This window comes from Brassica oleracea, unplaced genomic scaffold (genome assembly GCF_000695525.1).
Source record: "Brassica oleracea var. oleracea cultivar TO1000 unplaced genomic scaffold, BOL UnpScaffold00851, whole genome shotgun sequence".
NCBI classification, from domain to species: Eukaryota; Viridiplantae; Streptophyta; class Magnoliopsida; order Brassicales; family Brassicaceae; genus Brassica; species Brassica oleracea.
In genome coordinates this window covers 31,211-56,159 of record NW_013617479.1, presented here as the reverse complement: position 1 = coordinate 56,159, position 24,949 = coordinate 31,211, and the positions used below count along the sequence as shown (strand labels likewise).

The 24,949-nt window shown below is 40.0% G+C and overlaps 7 protein-coding genes across 10 annotated transcripts; 3 read left to right on the top strand and 4 right to left on the bottom strand.

The window, feature by feature from the left end:
* Positions 1 to 53: 53 nt before the first annotated feature.
* LOC106320206 (potassium transporter 4) lies at positions 54 to 3,688 on the bottom strand. The gene is made up of 9 exons (XM_013758571.1): positions 3,586 to 3,688; positions 3,077 to 3,311; positions 2,759 to 2,995; positions 2,556 to 2,606; positions 2,173 to 2,433; positions 2,010 to 2,062; positions 1,748 to 1,862; positions 1,413 to 1,661; positions 54 to 1,337 (listed from the first exon to the last, which is right to left on the bottom strand). Exons 1-9 carry the CDS (start codon positions 3,625 to 3,627, stop codon positions 241 to 243), a joined length of 2,340 nt encoding a protein of 779 aa, XP_013614025.1. The 5' UTR covers positions 3,628 to 3,688; the 3' UTR covers positions 54 to 240.
* Positions 3,689 to 3,724: 36 nt separating this feature from the next.
* On the top strand, positions 3,725 to 5,476 carry LOC106320209 (UPF0496 protein At3g19330). The gene is made up of 3 exons (XM_013758575.1): positions 3,725 to 4,106; positions 4,207 to 4,800; positions 4,888 to 5,476. Exons 1-3 carry the CDS (start codon positions 4,037 to 4,039, stop codon positions 5,244 to 5,246), a joined length of 1,023 nt encoding a protein of 340 aa, XP_013614029.1. The 5' UTR covers positions 3,725 to 4,036; the 3' UTR covers positions 5,247 to 5,476.
* A 223-nt stretch (positions 5,477 to 5,699) lies between these two features.
* Positions 5,700 to 7,867, top strand: LOC106320208 (glycerophosphodiester phosphodiesterase GDPD1, chloroplastic). The gene is made up of 5 exons (XM_013758573.1): positions 5,700 to 6,474; positions 6,648 to 6,707; positions 6,789 to 7,070; positions 7,153 to 7,248; positions 7,335 to 7,867. The coding sequence occupies exons 1-5, from the start codon at positions 6,211 to 6,213 to the stop codon at positions 7,734 to 7,736; spliced, it is 1,104 nt and encodes a 367-aa protein (XP_013614027.1). The 5' UTR covers positions 5,700 to 6,210; the 3' UTR covers positions 7,737 to 7,867.
* A 1,372-nt stretch (positions 7,868 to 9,239) lies between these two features.
* On the bottom strand, positions 9,240 to 12,854 carry LOC106320215 (acyltransferase-like protein At3g26840, chloroplastic). 3 transcript variants are annotated; one of them, XM_013758582.1, is made up of 13 exons: positions 12,574 to 12,854; positions 12,452 to 12,503; positions 12,203 to 12,258; positions 11,967 to 12,125; positions 11,657 to 11,761; positions 11,345 to 11,451; positions 11,146 to 11,267; positions 10,949 to 11,057; positions 10,715 to 10,845; positions 10,243 to 10,612; positions 9,965 to 10,078; positions 9,810 to 9,895; positions 9,240 to 9,711 (listed from the first exon to the last, which is right to left on the bottom strand). In XM_013758582.1, exons 1-13 carry the CDS (start codon positions 12,845 to 12,847, stop codon positions 9,417 to 9,419), a joined length of 1,980 nt encoding a protein of 659 aa, XP_013614036.1. In that variant the 5' UTR covers positions 12,848 to 12,854; the 3' UTR covers positions 9,240 to 9,416. The 3 variants fall into 3 exon arrangements, with proteins under 3 accessions (XP_013614036.1, XP_013614037.1, XP_013614038.1); XM_013758583.1 differs by lacking the exon at positions 9,965 to 10,078; XM_013758584.1 differs by lacking the exons at positions 12,452 to 12,503; positions 12,574 to 12,854 and adding an exon at positions 12,353 to 12,399.
* A 326-nt stretch (positions 12,855 to 13,180) lies between these two features.
* On the top strand, positions 13,181 to 14,956 carry LOC106320214 (50S ribosomal protein L13-like). 2 transcript variants are annotated; one of them, XM_013758580.1, is made up of 6 exons: positions 13,181 to 13,263; positions 13,370 to 13,459; positions 13,601 to 13,672; positions 13,764 to 13,930; positions 14,077 to 14,188; positions 14,531 to 14,956. In XM_013758580.1, exons 2-6 carry the CDS (start codon positions 13,421 to 13,423, stop codon positions 14,741 to 14,743), a joined length of 603 nt encoding a protein of 200 aa, XP_013614034.1. In that variant the 5' UTR covers positions 13,181 to 13,263; positions 13,370 to 13,420; the 3' UTR covers positions 14,744 to 14,956. The 2 variants fall into 2 exon arrangements, with proteins under 2 accessions (XP_013614034.1, XP_013614035.1); XM_013758581.1 differs by having other exon boundaries at positions 13,233 to 13,263; positions 13,342 to 13,459.
* An 89-nt stretch (positions 14,957 to 15,045) lies between these two features.
* LOC106320213 (alpha/beta hydrolase domain-containing protein 17C-like) lies at positions 15,046 to 18,188 on the bottom strand. The gene is made up of 6 exons (XM_013758579.1): positions 17,468 to 18,188; positions 16,446 to 16,482; positions 16,119 to 16,355; positions 15,996 to 16,043; positions 15,459 to 15,899; positions 15,046 to 15,292 (listed from the first exon to the last, which is right to left on the bottom strand). The coding sequence occupies exons 1-6, from the start codon at positions 17,767 to 17,769 to the stop codon at positions 15,212 to 15,214; spliced, it is 1,146 nt and encodes a 381-aa protein (XP_013614033.1). The 5' UTR covers positions 17,770 to 18,188; the 3' UTR covers positions 15,046 to 15,211.
* A 1,783-nt stretch (positions 18,189 to 19,971) lies between these two features.
* LOC106320202 (protein SIEVE ELEMENT OCCLUSION B-like) lies at positions 19,972 to 23,290 on the bottom strand. The gene is made up of 8 exons (XM_013758568.1): positions 23,033 to 23,290; positions 22,789 to 22,884; positions 22,119 to 22,561; positions 21,923 to 22,032; positions 21,681 to 21,823; positions 21,102 to 21,611; positions 20,675 to 20,971; positions 19,972 to 20,569 (listed from the first exon to the last, which is right to left on the bottom strand). The coding sequence occupies exons 1-8, from the start codon at positions 23,288 to 23,290 to the stop codon at positions 20,195 to 20,197; spliced, it is 2,232 nt and encodes a 743-aa protein (XP_013614022.1). The 3' UTR covers positions 19,972 to 20,194.
* Between the last annotated feature and the right edge of the window lie 1,659 nt (positions 23,291 to 24,949).

Below are 24,949 nucleotides of genomic sequence, written 5' to 3'. Positions count from 1 at the left end.
GTCACGTTTTCTATTGGAAACTGGCGGGGTCCACGCTGGGGAGAGAAACTTCATGCCGTCTAATTCCACCAATACAATACATTTTTTAAAGATTTTTTTGCAATACAATACAAATACATGAAGTGTAGTGTGTGAAACAAACATAAGGAGGAGTATATAAATAATAAGCATACACCACGAATGTTGCATCATCGGTGAAGATGCTACACTACTACACATGCATTCTTTTCTTTGGCTCAATCAAACATAGTAAACCATGCCAACTTCAATGAGGCTGATGTGAGGTATGTTGAGTGCTACCGCTGGCCCTCTGCAGTTCTTCCTCAGAAACGAGTAGCCTATATCAATAATCAGCTTCTTCAACCACGACGATGATTTCCTTGCTTTCACATACGAATGTCCCATTACATATGCAACCCCTGCCTCTTTCGCCCCTATCAGATCCATTAGCTCTTCCCTCACCGACCCCTCCATCCCACGACTTGCCTGCTGCGTTAACCCCAACCTCACACGCCTTCTCCTCACTTGCCCCTGCTGATACTCTTCCTCGTACACTGACCGCAAACTCTGCAACGTCATAGATTTACTGCTTTGTCTCGCCGTCTCATCATACTCCTCTACCTCTGAAACCGTCAGGATTGAGTTTGAGAGACTCTTGTGGCTACTTAACACGGCCATTCTCCCATCATATGACTGGGACTCGCAAGCCGAGGATTGGAGGTCCCCTGCTTCCATCTGGATGAACTCCGCTATGCTCTGTATCAACTGATTCTCAAAGTCCCCGTCCTCCCGTTGAATGTCTTTGTACCCATACCTCACTATGCACCTGTACATACGATAAGGCTTTGGGCAAACACGGCCAACGAGGAAGCGTTCTTCAGGAAGTACATGCGGCACTGGCACTGACTTCACACAAACAAACACCACAACTTTATGGAATGCCGGGATGTTGGTGACAAAGTGAGAGAAAATTGCAGGAACTCCAGTTGCAAGTTCTGAGTATACAAGTCCTATCCCGGGCACACGGACAATACCAAGACTAGGCCCTAGTCCCAGCAACCACTTCAGTGAAACTTTGTTATGAAGATCAAAGCTGTATTTCCTTCGAGTACCATAGTGCCACACATACATAGCGGTCATAAATATGCAAGCGAGCACCAAAGGTACCCAACCACCCTCTGCAAGTTTCATGAACGCCGCTGAGAGATAGGCACCTTCGATTATCCATAGAGTTCCAAGGAACAAAGCCGCCAGAAAACAACTCTTCTCCCAAACCGCGACTATGACAAGAGCCATGAGGAACGTTGTGATGAACATTACTATCATGCAGGCGAGTCCTGTTAGTAACGAGAGAAAACCACCATCAGGTCCTGGAGAGGGAAAAAATAGATTCCAGTGAATAGAAAGTTTACCGTAGGCATTTCCAATCAAAATTGTGTCCCGGAAACCTATAGTTATTGCAAGAGTCAGGATCATCAGGATCCAGTTGATCTCCGGGATATACATCTGTCCATGTTTTGAAGTATGGACTACTTTGACTCGTGGGAAGCATCCAAGAGCATGGCATTGTTTGATTATTGAAAATGTGGCGGTTATCACAGACTGACTGCCAACAATGGCTGCAAGTGTAGCGATAACAAATACAGGCCAGAATACAGGATCTGCATAAATGATCAAAATCATACAAGGTTGGCATTACGTAAATGAAACAAATGAAATACAAAAACTGGTGTGCGAGTAAACAAACCTGGGACTGAACTGTAAAAACTGTTGGGAATAGACCCGAGGTTCTTTGATAAGAAAGCTGCCTGGCCCATGTATTGTACAACCAGACATGGGTATACAAGAAAGGCGAAAGCAAGCTGCACAGAACAAAAATAAGTAAAATGTAACGAACAAGGCTGCGAAAACAGTATGACTAGCAAGGCTGTTGAAATATGACTAGCAAGGCTGAGATCTCAAGGGTAAAAGAACGAATGTACAGCACTAGACATGGAACCTCCACTTACTCTGATTGAGACCGAGGTGAAATGGCCAAGATTTGAAAACATAGCTTCAGTGCCTGATGAGACAGTGATAATCAATTTAGTGAATCAGCTCATATTAGAAAATATATGATTCAGAAGAAAAGAAATATTTTATGGTTATGTCTTGATCCAGAACCAGAAGTACCTGTTACAGAAAGAAGAACCCCTCCAAGAGAAATCCAGCCATCTTGACCAGTCATTCTGAAAAATTTGATGATATAAAGCGGGGAAACTGCATAGATTATCTTCGGATTCCAGTGTATGATGTTGTAAAAACCGATGAAGAGGATTGAAAAAAGCCAGATGATCACAATTGGTGCAAACATAAAAGCCACCCTGTGAGTACCAGAGTGTTGCAAAGCAAACAATCCAACTAGTATGACACAGGCAAGAAGCAGAAGTTCGCCTGCAGTGGTTAAAGAGAAAACCTTCATACTCCAAAACAAAACACCGAACCAAAAGAAAGTCCAAAAGATGTAAACGAACAATTGATACAAGAACATGGTGGAAGCAATAAGCATTATATACCGTCAGTCGATTTCTTCTCTGTAGCTTGCAAACCTGACATGGAAGACAGAACTGCAAGAAAGCATAGGAGCCATTTATAGTCTCGGTCCACAAAATAGAAAAAATAAATAAGACTAGTCTCGGAGAAGGAGGTTTGAGCTGAAAGAAGTGAAGGATAACAGCTCCAGCTCCAACTCCGAATGTAAAATATAGGAATACTTTACCAGATATTGCTGGAGTCAAAACCCCGTTTCCAATGACCATAGCAGCAGCAGCAAGAACAAGAAGTAGCAACACAGTCCTCAGCCTTTTGTGCTTCTCAAAGATTCTTTTAAAGGGGGAGGAAGTTGCAGTATCAGTGGACTTGTAAGCTGAGAGCTCTTCGTCAGCAGCTTGCTGGTTAGGAAGTAAGCTAAGCTTAGCATGCCTACAAAGCAGCGAATAGAGAGCAAATGTTCCGCCTGGAGAGAGCAAAAAGAAAACACTCTTAAAAAAAAAGGCAGAAGAGGAAAGAAGTTAGGAATGAAAAAAAGAGAGTGCACCTTGTCCATTGTCATGGGCATTGAGTAATACAAGAAGGTACTTGAGAAGGGGGATGAGCGTGAGGGTCCAGAAAATCAAAGAGAAGGCACCAAATACGGCTTCCTCGTTGTAATGCTGCTTGTGCAACTTGCCAATAAATGTGTTAGGGAACACATAGAGAGGAGATGTACAGAGGTCACCGTAGACAACACCAAAGCTCTGGTAGGCCAAAATCAAATTCCTCGCCCATGAAAGCTGAATGGAGGAGGAGTGAACAATTCAGTAAGCCGGAAAACAGAGAAATGAAACAGATAAAACAGGATCTGTTTTTGAAAAACAGAAAACAAGAAACAATATGTGAGAGTGGCGAGAAGAGCCTAAAATGTAAAGCATACCATATGGCGTGCTTGGTTTGTACTAGGTACTAGCAAGCGTAAACTGTTACTCTATGTTTGTGGTCGATTCCACCACGCAATCTTAGGATTTATCGAGAGAGATAGCATGAACTGTACAAGTGAAGGGAACTAACCTGAGAAGGATTCCTAGGCGGAGAGACTCCAGAATACTCCATAGCTTTTGTCGAAAGAAGAATCTCAGAGAATCAGGTTCGATCTCTTCTTGCTACCTTATCTATTTAGACAGCCGATGACTTCTAATTATTTTACTTTATCATAGAGATAGCAAATTTTAGAATCCTAATCATTTTTCCTAGGGAAGTGAAACAGTGAACAAAACAAATTAAAAAAAAAAAAAAAGACGTGTGTTTCCTGACCTTCGATATTTTATTGGTCTTAACAGTACTAGATTGAGAATATTGGGAGATTAATGGCGAACTAATGTGGTTTTAGATTATTTACCGTAATATTGATTGATTGGGTTTCTGCGGAAGCACACCAAAGGCAATTTTTTCACTAGCCATCAAGTAGCTTTCCCACTCCATTTATGAATCAAGTTTGTTATTCTTCGTCTCTTCTTTCTAGATGCCGCACTGCCTTTCCTTCAACCAAGCCTCTCCCGGCGACGACCCTCTTCCTCATCCATCATCTCTAGGTAATACGCTTCTTCTTCTTTTTTTTGTTTTATATAATTCCGCACACCACCTGTTTGTTGAAATGCCTAAAGGAGTTTCGTCTTTGGCTGGCTTGTACAGACAGCCTGCCCTCCTCCTCCACAAACAATGCATCCAATCCGTCGCCTACCTTTAATCTCAGCCGCGAGCTGGCTCACGCTTTTCAGACCCCATCCTACCACGACATACGTTCACGGGTTCACGTGGTTGACCCCCCTGCTCATCTTCCCAACCAACCCGACATCAATGATCGGACCGAGCTGCTTCTCTCTCAAGTTCTTCAACCAAACAATGAATGCGTCCAAGAAGCTCTTAGCCACGCCAAGCCTACTACACTCACCCATCTCGTCTCCACTTACTTTCAACACAGCGAAAGTGCCACACGCCTTTGCTTGAATCTTTACCAAAGCGTACACAGCGCTCGCCACCTCTACACACCCCTCTTTGACCTCTTCCACATCCTCCCCGGTGATTCCCACGCCATTGACGAATCCCTCTGTAACTTGGCATTCGACCTCTTCCTCAAGCTCGACACTTTTGAAAACCCTTTCTCGTCTCCTGAATCTCACAGCTTCCGAGAGACTCAACAATGCTTTTCCCAGCTGAAGCACAAGCTGGACACCCGTCTCCGTAAGTCTAGGTCACGGGTCCGCCTCATCCACCACGCCACAGCTGGTTCTGCCCTTATATCTTGTTGCTGCTCTTGTTTCGGTTGCTGCTGCTTCTGCCTCTCATGCACTTCCCTACCCTTGTTGTTTGCAGGTCCCCTGTGCAGTCCTTACCTCCCTCACAGTTTCAAGAAGAAGGAGTTAACTAACATTTCTCAGCTCAATGCTGCTGCCAAGGGTACTTTTGTGCTCAACAAAGATCTCGACACCATTGACCGTCTTGTCTCCCGCCTGCACACGGGGATTGAATACGACAAGCTTTTCATTCGGCTTGGATTGGAGAGGGGGAGGGACGTTTATTCAGTTCAGGAGATTTTGAAACAGCTTCGCAAGACTCACCTTAACCTCACCCATCAACTCAAGGATCTTGAGGATCATATTTGCCTTTGGTTCACCAACGTTAACAAAGCTAGATCGTTGCTCCTTCAAGAGATCCATCTTTCCCGAATATAAGCTCCCCAACTCTCTCTCTCTCTCTCTCTCTCTATCAGTTTTCCGTGCTTGTAAGTTGGTCATGGTATTCTTTAGAGTTTAGAGGGAACAAAAATATTGCCAGCTCTAGTCAAAATTAATCAAGATTTCATGGTAGGCTGCTTTTTTTGGAAAATCATAATATCATATACATATCTGGATAATTAGACGAGCTACATCAGTGTTTTTTCTTTTGCTTAAGTACATATGCATTTGTTTCAATCTGATGAAGTAAATGCTTATTGTCTTAATTGACAGTAGGTCTTTATCGTGAGATTAGTTGCACTTGTTTGGGATGCAATCTATTTGTTGAGGTTATTTAGGATTCATTAGTGGACCGACCCACTTGTCTTTGGTTCTTACCGTAACCTGGGCTTGTGGGAATAGAGACTTTCTTTGGTCTGCCTTAAAAATAGTTTTATATTGGATGACATCACCATATCAGACATTCAAGAAGGGTGACGCCCTGTTTGGACAAGCTTCTCCGATGGTCTCTATGATCTTGTTGGCTCTGCTTCAGCACCTTGCAGTAGTATCATCGAATGGTATCCTGGGTAACGAGCCCCTAACTTATGGGCTGCGTCGTCCACATCAAAGTTATTACCAAAGCCTTTTAATTAGTAGAGGGTTTGGATTTGGAGGATAATATAATATGCGTTGGAATATTCCGAAAGATTAGAAACTAGGAAAGGAAAGGTGTCAACATCTATCGACTGCGAGGAACCAGGAAAGAGAGAGTCGAATATCCAAAAGGGATCATTTGACTGTTATTAGGAACGGAACCGAGTGATGACGTGGTGATCCTCAGGAATATTCCAAGATCCCATCTTCATCTTCCTTCTTTTATATCATATCTATATATTAACCCCCACCCAAAGTCCATCTCTGAACCCATCCAACAAATCTTCTCCCTAGCTCCTCTTTTGATCTCTATACTTAAATAAAAATGTCTCTGAAAGCAATTCATGTAACAGAAGTGCCTAGCCTCGACAACTTCCCCGAGAATCCCTCCCTCTGCGCTTCTCGTTTCTCGCCTGGTGGTCTAAGCTCCTTCAAGATCCCAAAGTTTCTGGTTGTGGGACATAGAGGTCACGGCATGAACATGTTGCAGTCTACGGATCCAAGATTCTCTGCCTTCAAGGAAAACTCCATCCTCTCCTTCAATGCCGCTTCTAAACTCCCTCTCGACTTTATCGAATTCGATGTTCAGGTTTCTTTCTTTCTTTCTCATGTTTCGTTCGGTGTCGGCTCGCTACTTTTTTTTTTTTCCTCCACGTGACCGCCGGCCATAGCACGTGGGGTTTATTCGTTGACTTTTCTTCTTTTTTTTTTGTTATGGAAAATGAAAAAAAAAGATAATAAATACTTTTTCATCTAACGCAGGTCACCAGAGATGGCTGCCCAGTCATTTTCCACGACGACTTCATCTACTCTGAAGATAACGTAAGACGCCGTTTTAGTAATTAGTAGCTTTGGATTCTTGATGTCCTGAGATTATAACAAGAAATATAATGAATGGAACAGGGAGTGGTCTACGAGAAGAGGGTCACGGAGGTTAGCTCGTCCGAGTTCATGTCCTACGGGAAACAGAGGGAAACAGAGAAGAGCGGGAAGCCATTGCTGAGGAAGACGAAGGAAGGAAAGATCCTCAAGTGGTGCGTCCAACAAGACGACTCTCTCTGTACTCTCCAGGAGGCTTTTGAGAAAGTTGAGCCCAAGCTGGGTTTCAACATCGAGCTCAAGCTTGACGACAACCTTGTCTATTCCTCCGACCACCTCTCCCGTCTTCTCCTCCCGATCTTGCAGGTACAAATACTTGACTGTGAATGTCATTAGGCAGGTTTGGCTTCAATTGCCTACTCACTGGGTTTGCAAACGAATGTGACAGGTGGTGTGTGATTATGGAAAAGACAGGCCCATCATCTTCTCCAGCTTTCACCCTGATGCTGCCCTCCTCGCCAGGAAGCTGCAGAGCAACTACCCTGTAAGTAGCATTCATCTTTGTTTGATCCAAAAAGCTTAGAAACTTTCCGCTCAACTTATGTGCCTTGGGATGGAAAAAAAAAACAGGTATTCTTCCTGACAAACGGAGGAACACAGATGTACTACGACGTGAGAAGGAACTCACTGGAGGAAGCAATCAAAGTATGTGTAGAGGGAGGCCTCCAAGGGATTGTCTCGGAGGTGAAGGGTGTTTTCAGGAACCCAGCTGCGGTCAACAGGATAAAAGAGTCCAAACTCTCTCTGATGACATACGGGAAGCTCAACAACGTAGCCGAGGCTGTGTATATGCAGCATTTGATGGGAATAGAAGGAGTCATAGTGGATCATGTGGAAGAGATGACAGAAGCTGTGAGGGAGATGATGAAGCCATCCAATAGAGATGCTCATGATACTAAGCCAAAGCCAAACTTCTCTGAGAGAGAGCTCTCCTTTCTTCTCAAGCTCATTCCTGAGTTGATACAACACTGAACTCTTAACTCAGTTAGTTACATATCTATACTAAGTAGTCTTAAAAAATCTACTTATGAATGATTGTTAGACCATTTCATTAACTAGCAATATATTTGGTCTTACCATAATATTTGACTAACAATATCAAAGCTAAAATTTTTCTAACAATAATTTATTACACCATATCTTTTAGAACATGACAGAGTTATACAACAAATTTAATTTAATTTATTAGACCATATCACACGAAAATGATATACACAATATAGTTTTTATACTTTATTATACTCTTTTCTAAACATCTATATAGTTCAAAATATTTACAAAATCAAATTTAATACAAACACTTTAACAAACCATATGCAAAAAAATAAAACTATATATTTTACGTTGAATTATTTTTTTATAGTTTAAAATAAAATTTGTTATTTAATATGATTAAAAATTATTAAAAAATTTTACAAATCTATACTACTAAATTAGCCAAAATCAACCAAGTAAATCTTAAGTCTCACAAGTTCAACAAATGTAACTCTTATAAAATGCACACAAAATATAATGTGAGAGAGTAGGTATGGGCATCGGGTCTTCTGTTTGGGTACGGATCGGTTCATTTCGGTTTAAGTATTTAAAATTTTCTGGTTCAGATTCGGGTCGATTTCTTTGGGATCAAGGTCCATAATTCAAATACCTACAAAATACCTATAATTTTTGGGTACGTAACGGTCCAAATTAGTTTGGGGTTTTTAGGACTCGAAAAATATTCGAAGTACCCAAAAATTTAAAAAATACTGAAACCCAAAAAATATCCGAAAACACAAATAAATACCTGAAAAATATTTAAATTCCTAAAAAAACCCAAAGTTTACGATAAATATGACATGAGGAACCTAAGATACCTAAAAACATTTCTTCATACCCAAAATAATTTGAATTTTACCCGAAACTATAATCGAAAATCTGGATCCGAAACTTAAAAAATATTCATAATACTGAAAACACATTCGAAATACCAAATACATATATGAAAAACTCAAATATACCTAATATACATAAAACATTTAATATACTTTGAATACCCAACTGGGTCTCTGATAGGACTAGGAATCGAACAAAGACCGCAAGTCGACGGAAAAATCAAATATGTACTTTGCCCTAGATCTAAACCCAAACCACAACTATATTTCTTGGTTGATTTTGGTTTGGTTTTTCGGATCCGGTGATATCTAAGACTAAAAAGAGTTATATAATAGTGTACATACAAAATATTATATAAACTAATATACTTTGAATACCCAACTTGGTATCGGATAGGACTAGGAATCGAACAAAGACCGCAAGTCGGCGAAAAAATCAAATATGTACTTTGCCATAGATCCAAACCCAAACCACAACTATCTTTCTTGGTTGATTTTGGTTTGGTTTTTCGGATCCGGTGAAATATCTAAGACTAAAAAGAATTATATAATAGTGTACATACAAAATATTATATAAACAAATTCACAAATTATATAATTTTAAACAAGTGCCCTTCTTCGATATAATGACTTTGTAACAGAATAATGTACACCAATTCTAAAATACTGATTCACAAATTTTGTTTATAATCCAGAGAATAACGAAAGCGCAGGTCAAAATAGGATATCTTGTTTTCCTAAATTAAAATTTTGATTGATGAATCTTATTGTGTAAAGATGTTCAAAAGGGAAAAGTAGGGACTTGGGTGAGGAGACCGTGCTTCAGGTGATAGTGGAGACGAGGCAAGAGAGGTCTGTAAGGATCTTCCTCCCTTCTCTGCTTCACAAACTCTATGCATCTCTCAACCTCCTTCCTAACCTCGGCGTACACTACCTTTGCCTTCTCTCTGTCCCTTAATTCTTCCTCTCCCGTCTCTATCTCTTTCCCAAAGTAGTAATAGTATCTCCCAGGACACTTGGGTATCACTCCTGGCATGTGGAAATCTTGGTTACCTTCTTCTCCTTCTACGCTTCCCCTTTGAAACACACCACACATGGCATACGTCACACACCAACACCCATTTTTACAGTAAATTAAAATGACCAACGTACGCTGCTCTCTAATTCACATTACCTCACCTCCGGGCCTTCCGCTGTCACTCTTTTAAGCACTTCTCTAACAATCGGAACTTTTATCTGGTCATTGTAGTCCACAACTACCTGCATTCGTCAGTCACACCAAGTATATATTATTGCACATGGTAGGACACTAAAATGTGATGTGCCTACTTTTAAGAAATCATCTTCTCCAACCCCACAAAAGGGAACTATTTTCGCTCCAAATTTGGCTGCCGCTCTCACAAACTCCGGTTTCTCTGGCCACATCAGCTTGTATTCTTCTCCCTGTTATTGACTAAATTGTGATGACTTGTTTTCACCACTACAACAAACGATAGCAGCAATACAACACAATGATGACATCTTGAAACTATATTCAGACGTCCAAAGTATCTGCTTTCATTTATGTGACTCTAAGCCGGAAACCCAATGAGTGGAAAACTAGTCACCTTGCGGTGTAGAGCTTCGCGTATGCCTCCTGGAAACAACAGAATATGGGATTTTGCAGACAAGAGATTATGAAGGTGGGTGGCTGAGATGGGCACCGACCCCATCATTCTGAGTGTGTCGTAACCAGACACATCAGGTAACAATCCATCCCTCATTCTTGTAAACATCATCGGATGCACAAGAGGCCGCAAATTGATGTTCCTCTCGTGAACAAATTGACCTGGGAGTGATATTTTGTCACTCGCCAGTAGCATATGATTTCCTACTAGTAGTACAGGTCCTTCCGATGGTATTCCCCCAAGCCCCCTCACCACTTTCCCATCTACTGTAGTCGACAGAAACACAGGGCCCATGATCACCTCAAGGAGCCTATCTCGTTACAAACAGAAAAAGCAAAGATCAAACAATCAGTTTTTTTTTTTTAATCATGCAAGAAATTTTAAGACATTATATGTATGTGTAGGTAGGAACCTGTTGACGCCATAACATTTGTTAAATTCAGAGATGGTTGGTGGGATGAAGTCGGAGATGTAATCCTGATAACGCCCACGCCGGTAAAAAGAAGTGGCCTTAATGATACTGACCAGATCAATGCCGTCCTCCTGTCATATCCAAAAGCAAAAGGAGATGTTCACGAAGCATTTTATAAGTGAGATAATATTCAGTATTTGGCCATTGTATTCGAATGAAAGCAGCAGAGCATACCAGAAAAAGGCAATGACCGTTGTCTTTGAATGAACGGACTTCACATTTTGGCAGCTTTCTGCGAAGTCGTTTGCCTTCACATGTACTGGGTAATATATGGTCATTTCCGCTGTGGTTGGCAAACAAGTTAGCTCAACCTACTTGATATACTCCGGTGGAAATCCCAACGAATATTAGAGGGAACAGATATTAAAAACCTGGATAGAATTAGAGTCTGAGCTTGTACTAGATGAAGATGTGCATTGGCAAAAAGAGAAGCGGAATCAAGCAACTTGAGCTTCCACAAAAGTGTTTCTCTCCCAAATGTATCAGCCAGGATCTGCATAGGCAGATTGTTAACCATTTTGACAAGATTGGAAAACGAACGAATTACCATAAAATGAGTTCTTCACCTACAGATGTGAATGTCGATGCTGTCACCAAATCTTGATAAATGTTTGCAGCTGTTTCGTTCTCCGGAAGTCCCCTGACCCAGTGAGCAATCATTCTTTTTAAAGGGCCACCTTGAAATTACAGTAGAACTTAACAACCATGTCTTAAATGACCAAAACTCACATGTTAACATGAATCAAAGTATACACTTGAACCAAATTTTGATCGCAGTTTCTGGAGATGCGGAGACTATAGTATATATTGTGGCATGATATTAAGTTAAGGGAAGGGCTCATTTGTTTCCAAAATATGTGAAGGGATAAATTTTAAGAAAACCTGGAATCAAGCTTAAGACAGAAGGAAAAGCAAGATCAAGTTGGTGAGGCAAGACTTTGAGCAGGGGAGGAAGATGTTGCAGCGAAGAGTTTACAAATGATGTAGCTGCAAATGCAATAGAAGAGATGGTGAGACTACTTTTCAAGGTCAGAAAGTCAGTTGAGTTTGGGCACGAAGTGGAGATATAATCCAGCCACTAAAGTCATACGCATTAACAGTTGGCATAAAACCATGTAAGCAAATGTATGAGGTCAAACAGACAGCGAGTAGAGTGAGATTGACAAATGAATGAAAGGCTAACATAGGTCACCTGGATTAGAAAGAATCAAGACAAGATCAATATGAGGATTGCAGGCAGCAACGGCAAGTGCAATGCAGGCACCGAGAGATTCTCCAACAAGATAAATGGGTTTACCAGGTGACCGCTGACTTTCAGATTTGACAGTTGTTTCGACCATGCGGACAAGATCTAAAGGATTCAGTAAGTGTAAGAGAAAGAGAAACTAACTATCACCACCAAATAATAATGTAGAGAGAAAGCAATACCTGGGAATGCAGTACGATTACTGGGTGGAATGTGAAGGCACCAGATATCAAACATCCTTGGAAAAAGTAAAGCAGAATTAATTAAACCATCGGAAAATTCAAAAAAGAAGAATCGATAGAAAGGGGAGGAGGGGGGGGGGGCGCACCCACTGTCCAAGTTTTTGGTGCTGTCTCATTAGGCCGAGTCCATTTCCGTCGATACCTACACCACTAGTAGTCAGTTTCTGAATGGGGGGGGGGCGCACTCACTGTCCAAGTTTTTGGTGCTGTCTCATTAGGCCGAGTCCATTTCCGTCGATACCTACACCACTAGTAGTCAGTTTCTGAATCTGAGCTAAAAAAAGCAATTGCACATTTTCCCCTCAACTAACCAGGTAGGAAGAGAAGGAGCGGGGCGCGGTCACATCGAGCCTTGCTTTCGAGGGGAGAGAACCAGCGAGAGGGGCTGTTCTCTTCGGGTCTGATGAAATCCCTAGCCGCCTCGAGGTAGTCCCTGAAGCTCTTAGCCGATCGCTGCTCCGAGCTAAAAGCGGTGACAGAAACGGAGACTCGGGGTAGGGCTACTACTACTCCAACAGAAAGCTTGTGCTTCTCTCCGATGCGTAAGCCGACGGCAGATAGCACATGTAATCCAGTGGCCGCCATGGGAAGAAGCAGCAGCTAGTTCTGGTGGTGCTCGAGCCTCCTCCATTTGTACCAATAGACTCTCTTTTTTTTCCTTCTGTTTTCCAGGCGTAACGAAAATCTCATGACTCAACGGTCTCCTCCATCTCTCACGGCCACACGCACGTGCGCCAAGCCCTGATATGAGTGATGCAGCAGGCCAATAGGCCCAATAATCATACTCTGGTGGGCTTGTTTTGTTAAATTCTAATCATAATAAATAAACATGCAATTTATCTGACCCAACACAACAAAAGGGAAATTTAATGGACCCTTTCAGGCCCAACCCTTCGCTCCTATGAGGCCTCTTCTCCTAAACCCTTTGTGTGTGTTTCCAAGCCAAGCCAAGCTCTCGATCTCGCTCTATTCCCTTGTCACCGCCGCCGCCGTCGCTTCCGGTGAGTCATCTCACTCTCTTTCTCTCTTGCGCAGATGCAAATAGCTGCAGACTTTCTATATTGATTTAAGTTGTAAAGGATGAATGTCTGTCTGTATTGATTTTAGGATCGTAGTTCTGAAGAAACGTATTCCTGCTGCATTCGGAGCAGAATAACGATGGCCACTCAAGCTGCCTCATTCAGTGGCAACCTAAAGGTAACAAACAAACAAACAAAGAGCTTACTTTTTTCTTTCTTCTTTCTTCTTTCTTGTTTATTAGTTACATTTCCTTCATATGCAACAACGTTGATCAAAATAGGACCTTTGGCTATGCATTGATCTTGAATATTTTGCCAGAAAGCTGTGGCGGGTATCAAGCGTATCAATCTCGACGGTCTTCGTTGGCGAGTTTTTGATGCCAAAGGCCAGGTACCTTTCTTCTCTTTATTGTGTTTTTTTTAAAAAAACATTACAGGGCTTCCCCTAAAACTAGGATCTCATTTTTCATTTCATACGTTAGGTTCTGGGTAGACTAGCATCTCAGATATCAACTGTGCTTCAAGCCAAGGATAAGCCTACTTATTGTCCCAACCGCGATGATGGAGATATTTGCATTGTTCTCAATGCTAAGGATATCGGCATCACTGGAAGAAAGCTCACTGACAAGTTCTACCGCTGGCATACTGGGCAAGTTCTTTTTTTTCCTATATATATATATATCTTCTTCAGCTGCTTGCAAGATAGGGATTCATCATGATTTTTATTTTATTTGGCTAGTATCTCCTCCCAGTTTCTTCTACTTAAATATTAAATCCCTCTTTGTTTGTATACAGGTACGTTGGACACCTGAAAGAACGCAGTCTGAAAGATCAGATGGCCAAAGACCCCACCGAGGTCATCCGCAAGGCTGTCTGGCGCATGCTTCCAACTAACAATTTGCGTGATGTCAGTACTACACTTTAGAAACGTTTTACTAGTTCCCTGTCTCTTTGTTTACTCTTTACACTTTAGAATCCCTCATGAGTCAGCGTTTGAGATCCTTGGTGTCTTGTAATGATTTAGAGGAAGTTGGTTCTGCTGAGCACTTGGTTTGGCCATTTAGTCAAATTGTTGCTTACCTTTTTCTTTGGTGGGATAACATTTCGATACACTATCATTTCTCAGCTTGCCTGTTTGGTTATTTGTTGCTAGTCTCTGTTCCTAGACAAATTAGCTTGCAATGTTCAGGATTTGTTCCTTGCCAACAACAATGTGCTGAGTTTTTTTCATGTGGGTTTGTTTTTATAGGACAGAGATCGGAAGCTGAGGATATTTGAAGGCAGTGAGCATCCTTTTGGGGACAAGCCACTCGAGCCATTCGTGATGCCTCCTCGTACTGTGAGAGAGATGCGACCGCGCGCAAGACGTGCAATGATCCGTGCCCAGAAGAAGGCAGAGCAGGCAGAAAATGGTGGAGCAGAGGTAAAGAAAGGCAAGAAGAGGGCTCCTTCTCAAGTGTAACTGCCTAGAAGAAAAGCTTCACACATGTGATTCAGTCTTATTTAAGCAACGATCATAATGCAGGCGTGGTGGATAAGGTTTTTTTGTTTGTTGAGTGCCAGACAATAGACACGGCCCCTATCATGAAGCAAAACCCGTTCTTCCTTATACATGGTCTCATTTACGAAAAGGACAAATATTTCATAAGAGTAATAAACATACATGTTCTCTTTTCTTCACCAACAAGACAAAACACATATAGTCCTAAGAAGAAAACACACAAGAAATTTAAATACACCATCTTGGAAACGACATTTCCTCATTATCTCCCTGTCTATCTTGGTTGTTTTTAGTTTAACTTTGGTATACTTTCTTTCTTTGCACAACATGTGCCATTCTTGGGGCACTGCTGCCTGAAGCAGCCATGTGCTCTCAGTGTTCTTCTGCTGTCAGCTTAGATAGTGACTATTTCGACGAATGTAAGTAGAATTAAGCATTTATGCTCCACACATTCCAGTTCCAGACATAGTTTTGCCTCTGCTTGATAGAGGGATCTCTTAATAAGCCAAACTGAGGAAATTCAAAGAGACAAAAAAAAAATTACAAATAATGTCACGGCCACATGTTACTTGTTCGGTATAGAATAGTTATGTACTCATCATCTATACGTAAAACGTAATAATAATAAATTAAAAAAGAGAAGCAAAATGTGGGTCATTCACAACTCGGAGCCTACCCTGTCCACACTCTTCCTTCCCCTCTCAACCTGATGGGAGTGGTCAATGCTCTTCCGAGTTTTGTCATGGCAGTCAAGGCTTCTCCTGGACCGATCCAGATGGTGGTGATCAAAAGATATCCTGAGCTTGCTGCTGCTCTTCTTCCACTGACTCTTTGGCGGAAGCGGCTTACGCTCTGTGCTCTGCCTCGGCTTCTCTCTCCTGTCCACACTCCTCCTCCGAGTAGGTCCATCATCTCTCACGCCGCCGCTGCTGCTGCTGCTCCGGGAAGGTAACCTCTCTACTGTTGTGATGAACTGCTTGAGGTGTCTCATGTATTCAGGGTATTGTTCAAGATCACAGTGGTTCCCTCCTTCCACCCAAAGCGGCTCATACTTGTCTTTGCACAGTTCCCATAGTTGTTTCCCATGACAACAGTCCACTACTTCATCCGAAGTTCCCTGCATGCACCACATTATTCGTATAAATATTTATATTTAATAAACTCAAAAGCGAAAATGTATCTCAAAAACCTAAGCCGTGACTAATTAACTTACATGAATGATGAGAACAGGGCAATCGACATATGGGATTTTGTCGATATTCTGCAAATAAAAAACACAAACATGTGGAGAGTGGGACAAATTAAAGAAGAAATGAAAGTAATTCTTTCTAGTTACCTTGTAGATGTCGAACCAGTAGGTTTTCTTAACGGCATACATTACCCTTAAACCGGAGAGGATGGGGCTATGGAGTACGATGGCTCTCAATAAAGGGAACTGTGAAGCAAGATGTAATGTGGGACCGCTCCCTACAGACTGGCCGTAGAGGATAACATCTTCCTGTTTAGAGCCGTAGGTTTCTTCAAGACACTTATAAACAGCTTCGATATCAGCATACGTGTTATGCTCACTCGGCTTCAATCATAAGAAGAAACAAATGTTCAGTCCTAAATGAAATAATAATAATCCAATCACTTGAGGTTGATGGTGGTAAGAGGACCAAACCTTTCCAGTTGATTGTCCATACCCGGAGTAATCGTATCTGCAAAACAGGAAAGCAAATCATGATTGAACTAAATAATATATAGGGCAAATCTCCAAAATATCATCTTTCTAAGTTTATATCACAAAAATAGCACTCAAAAACTAAAATGACCAAAATAGCATTTTATCTTTTGAAAATTTTAATTTTTTTATTTTTCAAAATTTGAAATCTTATCCCCAAAACCACATTTCTCAACTCTAAACCCTAAACCCTAAACCCTAAACCCTAAATTCTAAACCCTAAACCCTAAATCCTAAACCCTAAATCCTAAATCCTAAACCCCACCCTTTAACTCTAAACCCTAAGTTTGTGACTTTTGATAAAACATTAAGTGCTATTTTTGTGACTTTTGACCTTGAGTGCTAGTTTGAGAACAAAAACTTGATTTAGTGCTATTTTTGTCTTTTTCTCTAATATATATCGCAAGCAATAATATCATCTCCGATGCAAAACTCATTCCAAGCTAAAACTGCATTTTTTTTTCTTTCTAAAATGCAATGTGGTTTTGCTCTAACCCTACTCTATTTTGGAATGAAAATAGAGTAATGAATAAACCAAAAAATACAATATTCCATTTATAGAATAAATCAATATTTTACTCCATTATGAGGTAAAAAATGAAGTGGGATTAAAACTTTTTTTTAATTCAAACTCAGTTTTGAAGTAAAAGATGAAGAGAAGTCGAAGATGATCTAACTGATTTGAAGCAGAGCTAAGACATGAAATCTTAGTCCAACATTTAACCAAAAATATTTTTCTGTTTTCCCACACAGAAAAACATAACCAAGAAATAATCTTATAAAAAATAATAACATGGTCTCTCAGTTGTCTAGGGAAGAATCAAAAACCAAATCAATAGAAATAGAAAAATTATATACTCATTTATATAAATATATATATCATCAAGAACCAATCAAACACAAGTAAAAAAGGGTGTGTGTGTAAGAATTTGAAGGTTCAAAAGAAAGAAAGAAAGACATACCCCATGAGATTAACCTTGAGATGGATGCCAAGCTCGATGAAGAGCTTATACATCTGTCCCAGATCGGTGGCGTTTCCATGCGAGTAGAGCAGCGTCGAGGTGGCCATCGGATGCCTCACGTACATGGCCATTATCTCCGTGCCTCTTCGGGTCTGAAGCTTGTGGATTTCCACGTTTTCTCGGTGTGGGAAAGGGGCGAGAAGCAACAGTCCCGTCAGCTCGTCCGTGACCACCTTGTAAGACGGCGGACTCGGCGGGAAGAAGGCGAACTTCGCCGCCACCGAAGATGTCACCCCTCCCATCTGCTTTCTTCCTTCCTCAGTCGTCCTGTATCTACGCAAATAGCATTCCCTTGTGATGCTTTTTCTTCTTTTTCTTGGGAAGAGATAGAGAGAGAGAGACGGACACTGCTAGTATTCAGCTATAACAAGTGGCTTTTTACTAGTTTGTTTACATTCTTCTATGTTTCTTTTCATGATTCCAAGGCTAAAAATATGCAAAAGATGAAAACTACTTTCGACAAGGTAATGTGACTATGTCCATCGTCTAGCTTGTGTAGGGGTTAGGTTTGGGCAACGTATCTTCTTTGTGATTTACTTTATTTCAATATCTACCAACATTCTTGCTTGAAAACAAAGAGTATAAGCAAGAACCCAAAAAAAAACTATATAAGACTTTTGATCTGAAAGTTTATCTCCTAAATCATGAATAGACTTTTTAATATATAGATGTTGAGCTAATATTAAATAGCAGTGTCAAGTTACTAGGTGTATTATCCACGGCTGATAGAAGTGGACGACAGTCTGTTATTAAAGAAAATCCTTCCAAGCAAAAGGATTTACACTAATAATTCAAAGTGTTTTGCTACAATAGCATGTGGGAGGGGATGAGGAGAGTTGGTAATTTCATAAAACCATGTGTTATGATTAGACACTTGTGTTCATTTGACATATACGTAACCGTTTTGCCTTGATTTGGACTAAACTTATGGAAGTCTTGAAAGAAGGAAGTTTAGGATATGTGAATCTATGACTAACAACTCTGCAAATAGCCCAAACAACGGTCTGATTGGTTGCAGTTGTGACTTTATATTTTTTGTTGTAGAATTTGTGACGTGAGATTTTGTGCTGTAGCTGTAGAATTTTTAGCTGTGAATTTTTTGCTATAGATTTTTGAATATTAAAATAAACTATCGATAAATATTAATGGTATTTTAAAGATTTTAGTTATGTTTTCGTTATTTTAAACTGAAATCAAACTAATGAAAATAAATGAAAACATATAAACTGATTAATTAATGTATAAATTATAAAATAATTATGATACATAGTGAAATTTATATTTTATATACCATATTTATCTATATAGATATTTTACATATAATTGATAATATTTAATGGGGAATATAAGTAAAGAAATATATTATTATATTAAACTAGTTAAACATATATTGTATATATCAAAAATGTATTATTAAAGAGAAAAGAAAACATTTTATAGGTACATATATATATATTCTATAGTATATATTAAAAAGGTATTATTACAGAGAAGAGAAACATGATTACGAGGAATAATATTTTCAAAAGCACTTGACTTAGTGATTTAGAGAATTTGCTTTCCAAAGCCTTAAACGAAAGTAAAATATAAATTTGGCTGTGAATTTTGAAAAGGTAACCAGAGCATGATTGGTTTGATTTTGTGACTTTAGAGAGATTTGAGGCCGTCTAGAACATTCACCGCCATCACCAATCGCTTCCAATACGATTATTTATAAGCAAATACGCTTGCTTTATTGCAAATTAAAATATATATATTTTAGATTAATAAATGGACCACACAAGAGGATATGATTGATATGGCTCAAAACAAGGAATATAAAACATGATATTGACGACGTGAGGGGCACACTGAAATGCTGTAATTTAATGCACAAGAAAATGAGATATCAACTACCCCAACACAAAAAAAAAAAACATTTACAAGAGATAACACAATATATGAAAAATGTACTAGTAAATTAGAAGATGAAAAGAACATAAGTAAATAATAATTTTGACCAAAAAAATAATTAATTACTACAGTAAAAAGCAAAATATTGAAAACTCCAAAGAAATAATAAAAAGGTGTATGTTGGTTTCGTGGGGTCCAACAAATATAACACTATAATTTTGAAGAAACATTATAAAAGCATATTCATCTATGATGATTTTTAAAATTTGTTAAACAAAAAATACTAATAAGTTAACAAATTATGATTGAAAAGTTATTTAAAATGATTTGTAGATATTTTCTTTTATGTTTTGAAAATTTCATCTTATATTTCTTCAATTTTTTATATGAAAACATAATAAAGAGAGAGAAAGCGAATAGTTTCTTTGAAAGTGGTGGGTACCCCCATCATTGATGCTTCAAAATCTTGTTTTGCAAAAAAAAAATATATATATATATATATATATATATATATATATATATATATAAAGAGGAAATCATATATAAATCCATTAAAGAAATAGATTATTATTGAAAATGTTCAGGAATACTTCAATCAAAGTCAAACATTGTCCGTGAAGGCCAACCTACAGGACTAGCCAATTCTCATACAAAGCCATTGCAATTATTGTTTAAATAAATAAAATTCAAATTTGAAGTTAAAAAAAAAAGAATCGGCAAGAGGAAGACGCTCGTAGGTCATGATGCATGGTATAGCCTTGTTTTTTTTTTAATCTAGAAGTTGTAGTTCTCGTCTTGGTCAAGGAGCTTATCATCGTGACAACAAGCGAAGCTCATATACTTCTCCATGGAACGGTGGCATTCGAAGCAGTTCATCTTCTCCGGAATGCGACCGCTCCGAGCAGTGATGTGGAAATCAAAGTGGCTGCATGGTTTCCCAGTTTCCCGGAGAATCTCGTCGTGGTGGTGGTCGTACATTGCCTTGGTGTAGCCTTTGGTGGGAACGTGAGTTTTCCAGGTTCGGTCGTAGACGGTCACAGTCCTCTCAATGGCACCGTGAGTTATCATCACTATCTCAGGTCCTTTGCTCAGCAGTGCCCATCCTCCAAGCTTGTCGTAGCTTAGTATCTTTTTGATTCCTTGCATCACCTAGTTGATAAAATTCACGGAACGATACCGTACGTTATCAAAACAAAAACAAAAACAAAAACAATCCAGCCCTCTATATATAGCTAGGCTAGTAATAGTACGTACCTCGTCGTGATCATCAGCTTTGCCGAGTTGAATCTTGGAGTAGAGCATGCTCTCGAGCCTAGCCCAGAAGAACCACATCAATGCAGGCTCGGCCCAGCTATGACTCAGATTTTCAGCCCTGACGGCTTCACTGATCCGCCTGATCTGTTCTCTGTGGCTGTGGTTCCGTTTACCAACATAAGCCATCTCCAGCTTCACGCTGGAATCTTTGGCCGTTGCTTTGGCCGCCATTGTGAACCTCCTTATCCAGTCCAAGTCATCTCCTCCGTACAAGAATATGTAATTTTCCGGGTTTATCTGTAAATCAAATCGTCTCATTTTGCATCGAACTTCCAAAACATATTTCTTATAGATACGAGACTGTGGTGTCTAAAATGGAAAGTTTCTATTCCCCAAATTAAATTAATATTAGGTCAAAGCAGAGTACCCAATTGAAAATGACAGAGTCGATGCCATCAACGATAAGGTTAAGCGTGAGGGTCTCCCTCCTCCAGAGCTCTTCCTCACGAGTTCTAGTGAAAGGGAAAGCTTCAGTCCCCCAAATCCAGATCATGTGAAGCGCATTGAGACTAGCCTCATTGCCTTGTGGGTCAAGCACCACAAGTATTGGCTTATTCATGAAATGCCATCTCTCTCTCATAAACTCCACCACATGCCTCTCTATCAGCTTTGGACTATCCACTGTGTACCATGGCATAGGCTCACGGAGAGCCTCAAATTTGTTCTGCAGACTCGGATATCTTTCGTAATCTTCGATAGGATCCACTATCGGAACCCACACAACCTCGTAAGGCATATGGCTCTTACCATCTATTCCCAGCAAGTTCCTCCTCGACTCTGTGTATATCTGCTCGAAAATCGATAGCTCGTCTTCCAATATGTTGAGGTCCGAGATGAGAAGCAACACTGTCTTCCTCCTCAACACATCCAAGTGAACCTACAAGATTCACAGTAGATTAGATTGCATGAATGGGCTTAAAAGAAAGTTGACATAATATACAGTAACCTTTCTCTTGGTCGAACCATCTTGCAGTGGTGTGCTGTGGTTTTTAGGATGAATCAGGGCCGTGAGAATTTTCATGTTATCAATGTGAGTTGTGTCGAATAGAGAATGCAACATCTTTAAGGATTCTGAGCTCCTCTTCATCTCTGTTAAATTCCACTCTTTATTTGTCAGCAAAGAGAGAGAGAGAGAGAGACAGAGAGAGAGAGAGATCTAGTGTGTTGATTTGAGACCGTACTACAAACCTATGTGACGGTAGCAAAGCCTCAAGGTCTCAGCAAGATGGTCATGAATGTTCTTGAGCTTGTTAGCTAACATGGACGTTTCCCATGAATCCATTTGAGTGTTCATCATCCTGGTATAGTAAATTATCGTTAGAGTCACTACTCAAAGCAATAAATGATAACTAGATATATATAACAAACAAAATTCAATTCTTACTCGTGTCCCATGGCAGTGATCATGTTGATCTGAGAAATGCAAGCCACGATGCTTCTTATGGTCCAATAAACAGCGATTGGGATGGTAGAGATGATTCTTGATAGATGAGGATCGTCCAGTGTAATATAGCGATCAGGTAACTCGCAGAGTTCCACTACACATGCGGTGACGCTCTTCATCTCACGGATGAGATCATTGAGCCCATGGGATACAGACTCGAGGGTCACTCGGTTCTGAACAGGGACGAGCTTTAGCATAGCTAGGGACTTAGCGAGCTGGTTCTTTGAGTGGAACTGAACCAGAAGCCAGAATTCTCCGTAGTTCAACGCAAACGCGGCTAGAGCGAGTACTAGCTTGCCGTGCCAGTGGAAGCTCGAGAGGTGTTCAAACACTGACATCGTTATTTCATGTGCGTCTGATCCCGTAAGAGACTTGTAGGCTATCTGCAAGAATATAAAAATTAATACATTCATGGCCTTTTATTGGTTTACAAGTTAGCTTTTAAAATTAGGTTTTGGTGGTACAAGATCTACATGGTATGGTTTAAAACTTGGATTTCCAATTCTAGATAATTCAAAGCAACATATGTTATAATAAGAGAACCTTAAACTATCTATATTTATATATATCTCCAATAAAGTCTACCGAAAATTTCTAAATGAAGTTATACCTCGCAGGCGACGCGATCGATAACGTATGAGACGCTATCAAGAACGCTCATCATGCTTGATTGCATCAGTTTATCCTCCGTAGGCAACGGGAGCATCTGCGAGTTCAAACAAGTGCTTAATATTTTAATATCACAGAAATAAAGCAGCAATGACATATATTGATTCACCAAAATTTAGCACAAAAAAGAGAAGAAGACATGTATTGATTCATGCATGCATGCATGGGTGTATATGTATACTAACGGAGGCGTTGGAGTCGTCGGAGTCAAGAGTGGCACGATCAAGTATATCTTCAACGAGAGAGAGAATGCCACGCACTTGGACTTCGCGAGCATCAGGGGAGTGTGTTTGTTGGATTAGCTTCAGCATCATGCTTTCGTCCGATGACATCGTTAATCCCCCGGTAGTCGCTGGTACCATCTCTGTCGTCGGAGTTTTACCAGCTCTACTGCCGTGGCCGGTCACTTGCTGAGCGTGCTGGGACTTGATCAGTGACTCCATTCTTTTGAAGAGAGTTAAGAAGAAAAGGGAGTTTTGACTGCCGTGTCTGTTCTGTGAGTCTAGCCTTTAAATACTCGATTTTCCTACCTTACTTACCATTTTAAATTGGGTATCAACTTCTTTGCTTCTGAAACAATTTAATGAAATCTACAAGAATATATACCTTTTTGGTTGCTTATTGTAGAAGGATGGTTTTAAAATTGTAGCGACCTTCTACGCTAGTACTATATATGATAATATGAAGTGTACTCCCTCCCTTAAAATCGTTGTTTTTTAAAAAAGCTCATAAGATATATTTTTATATTATTACTATTTTGTAATAATAAATTGTAAACTTTAAGAAAACGAATTGAGTTATTAGATTATATATTCTTGATTTAATTTTATTAAAAATTGATAATCAGATAAAGTGATGTATATATGGTAATATTTTATGTGTGTGTTTTAGTATACGAAAACAACAAAACCTAAACCAACACAATGGTGAATGACTGGACTACCATTGAGTTTTCGAAGTTTTTATGATACTACGAGATATCGATCGAGAAAAAAACCTAGATCATGTTTTGTTTGCTACTTTGCTTTGATTCTAATGTTACTTCCCCTCATGTCATAGAATTTTATGGATTCTGTCATTTACTTTTGGTTACTTTATATCTATATATATCGCATGTCTCACTAAATATAATCAAGAGTAAACAAAAGGGTTTGAAGTTTGATTCTTTGCTCTGATTTGGGTAAAACTATGGAGTATATAGGATAAGGCTACAACAAAGAAGCAAAGCTAGAGTAGCCAATTAAGGATATACGAATCAAATGCTTTTACTAATTTTTTTTTTTTTTGATCAAACTAATTCATTAATAAAGATAGTTACTCTCCCAAGGGAGGGGTTACAACAGAACTTAAAGCATATTTTGCTAGTGAGTCTGCGACAACATTCTGTAAACGAGGAATATGAAAGTACGAGATAGAATCAAACCTACAACTCAGAACTCTAATATCGAACAATACATTATGAAGTAGCACCGTCGAGGAAGAGGAGTTGAGAAGGTTGACGAGAGACTTCGAATCAGATAACACGATCACCTGAAAGAAGTCATGATTGACTGCATCCATCAATGCAGCCTTTACCGCTAGTGCTTCTGCCACAATAGGCGCAGCCACATGAAGACGGTTACCAGAGTGGTGTCTAACTTCGACACCCGCAAGATCAGTAAAAACCCATCCCTGTCCACTGTTCCTCGAGGCAGGGTCCCAAGCTCCATCCGTGAAACACCTGAGGCCAGTAGGAAGAGGGGGAGGGGGAGGAGATCGTGTGTTGTTAAGTCGGCCAGATTTCTCGGCTTGAGAAGCCTCTTCCCAACAGCGAACGTCCTTCAAGACTCTAAGGAGCAGTTCTGATTCCGTATAAGACTTATCTTCAAAAAGTAGTCTGTTACGGTTCTTCCATAGGTGCCAGTAGAGTGTAGGGTAGATAGGTGAGAGTCCCAGTCCCGTAGGTGGTAGGTTGATCATTTTAGTGTTCCTGATCAGGAGCTCTCTCATTGTAGAGACAGAACCTGCAACTGGTTTAAACATAGCAGGGACAAGATCTCAGACTCGGGCAGCAAAAGGACAGGAGAAGAATAAATGTAGTGGAGTTTCTATCTCTCCACACC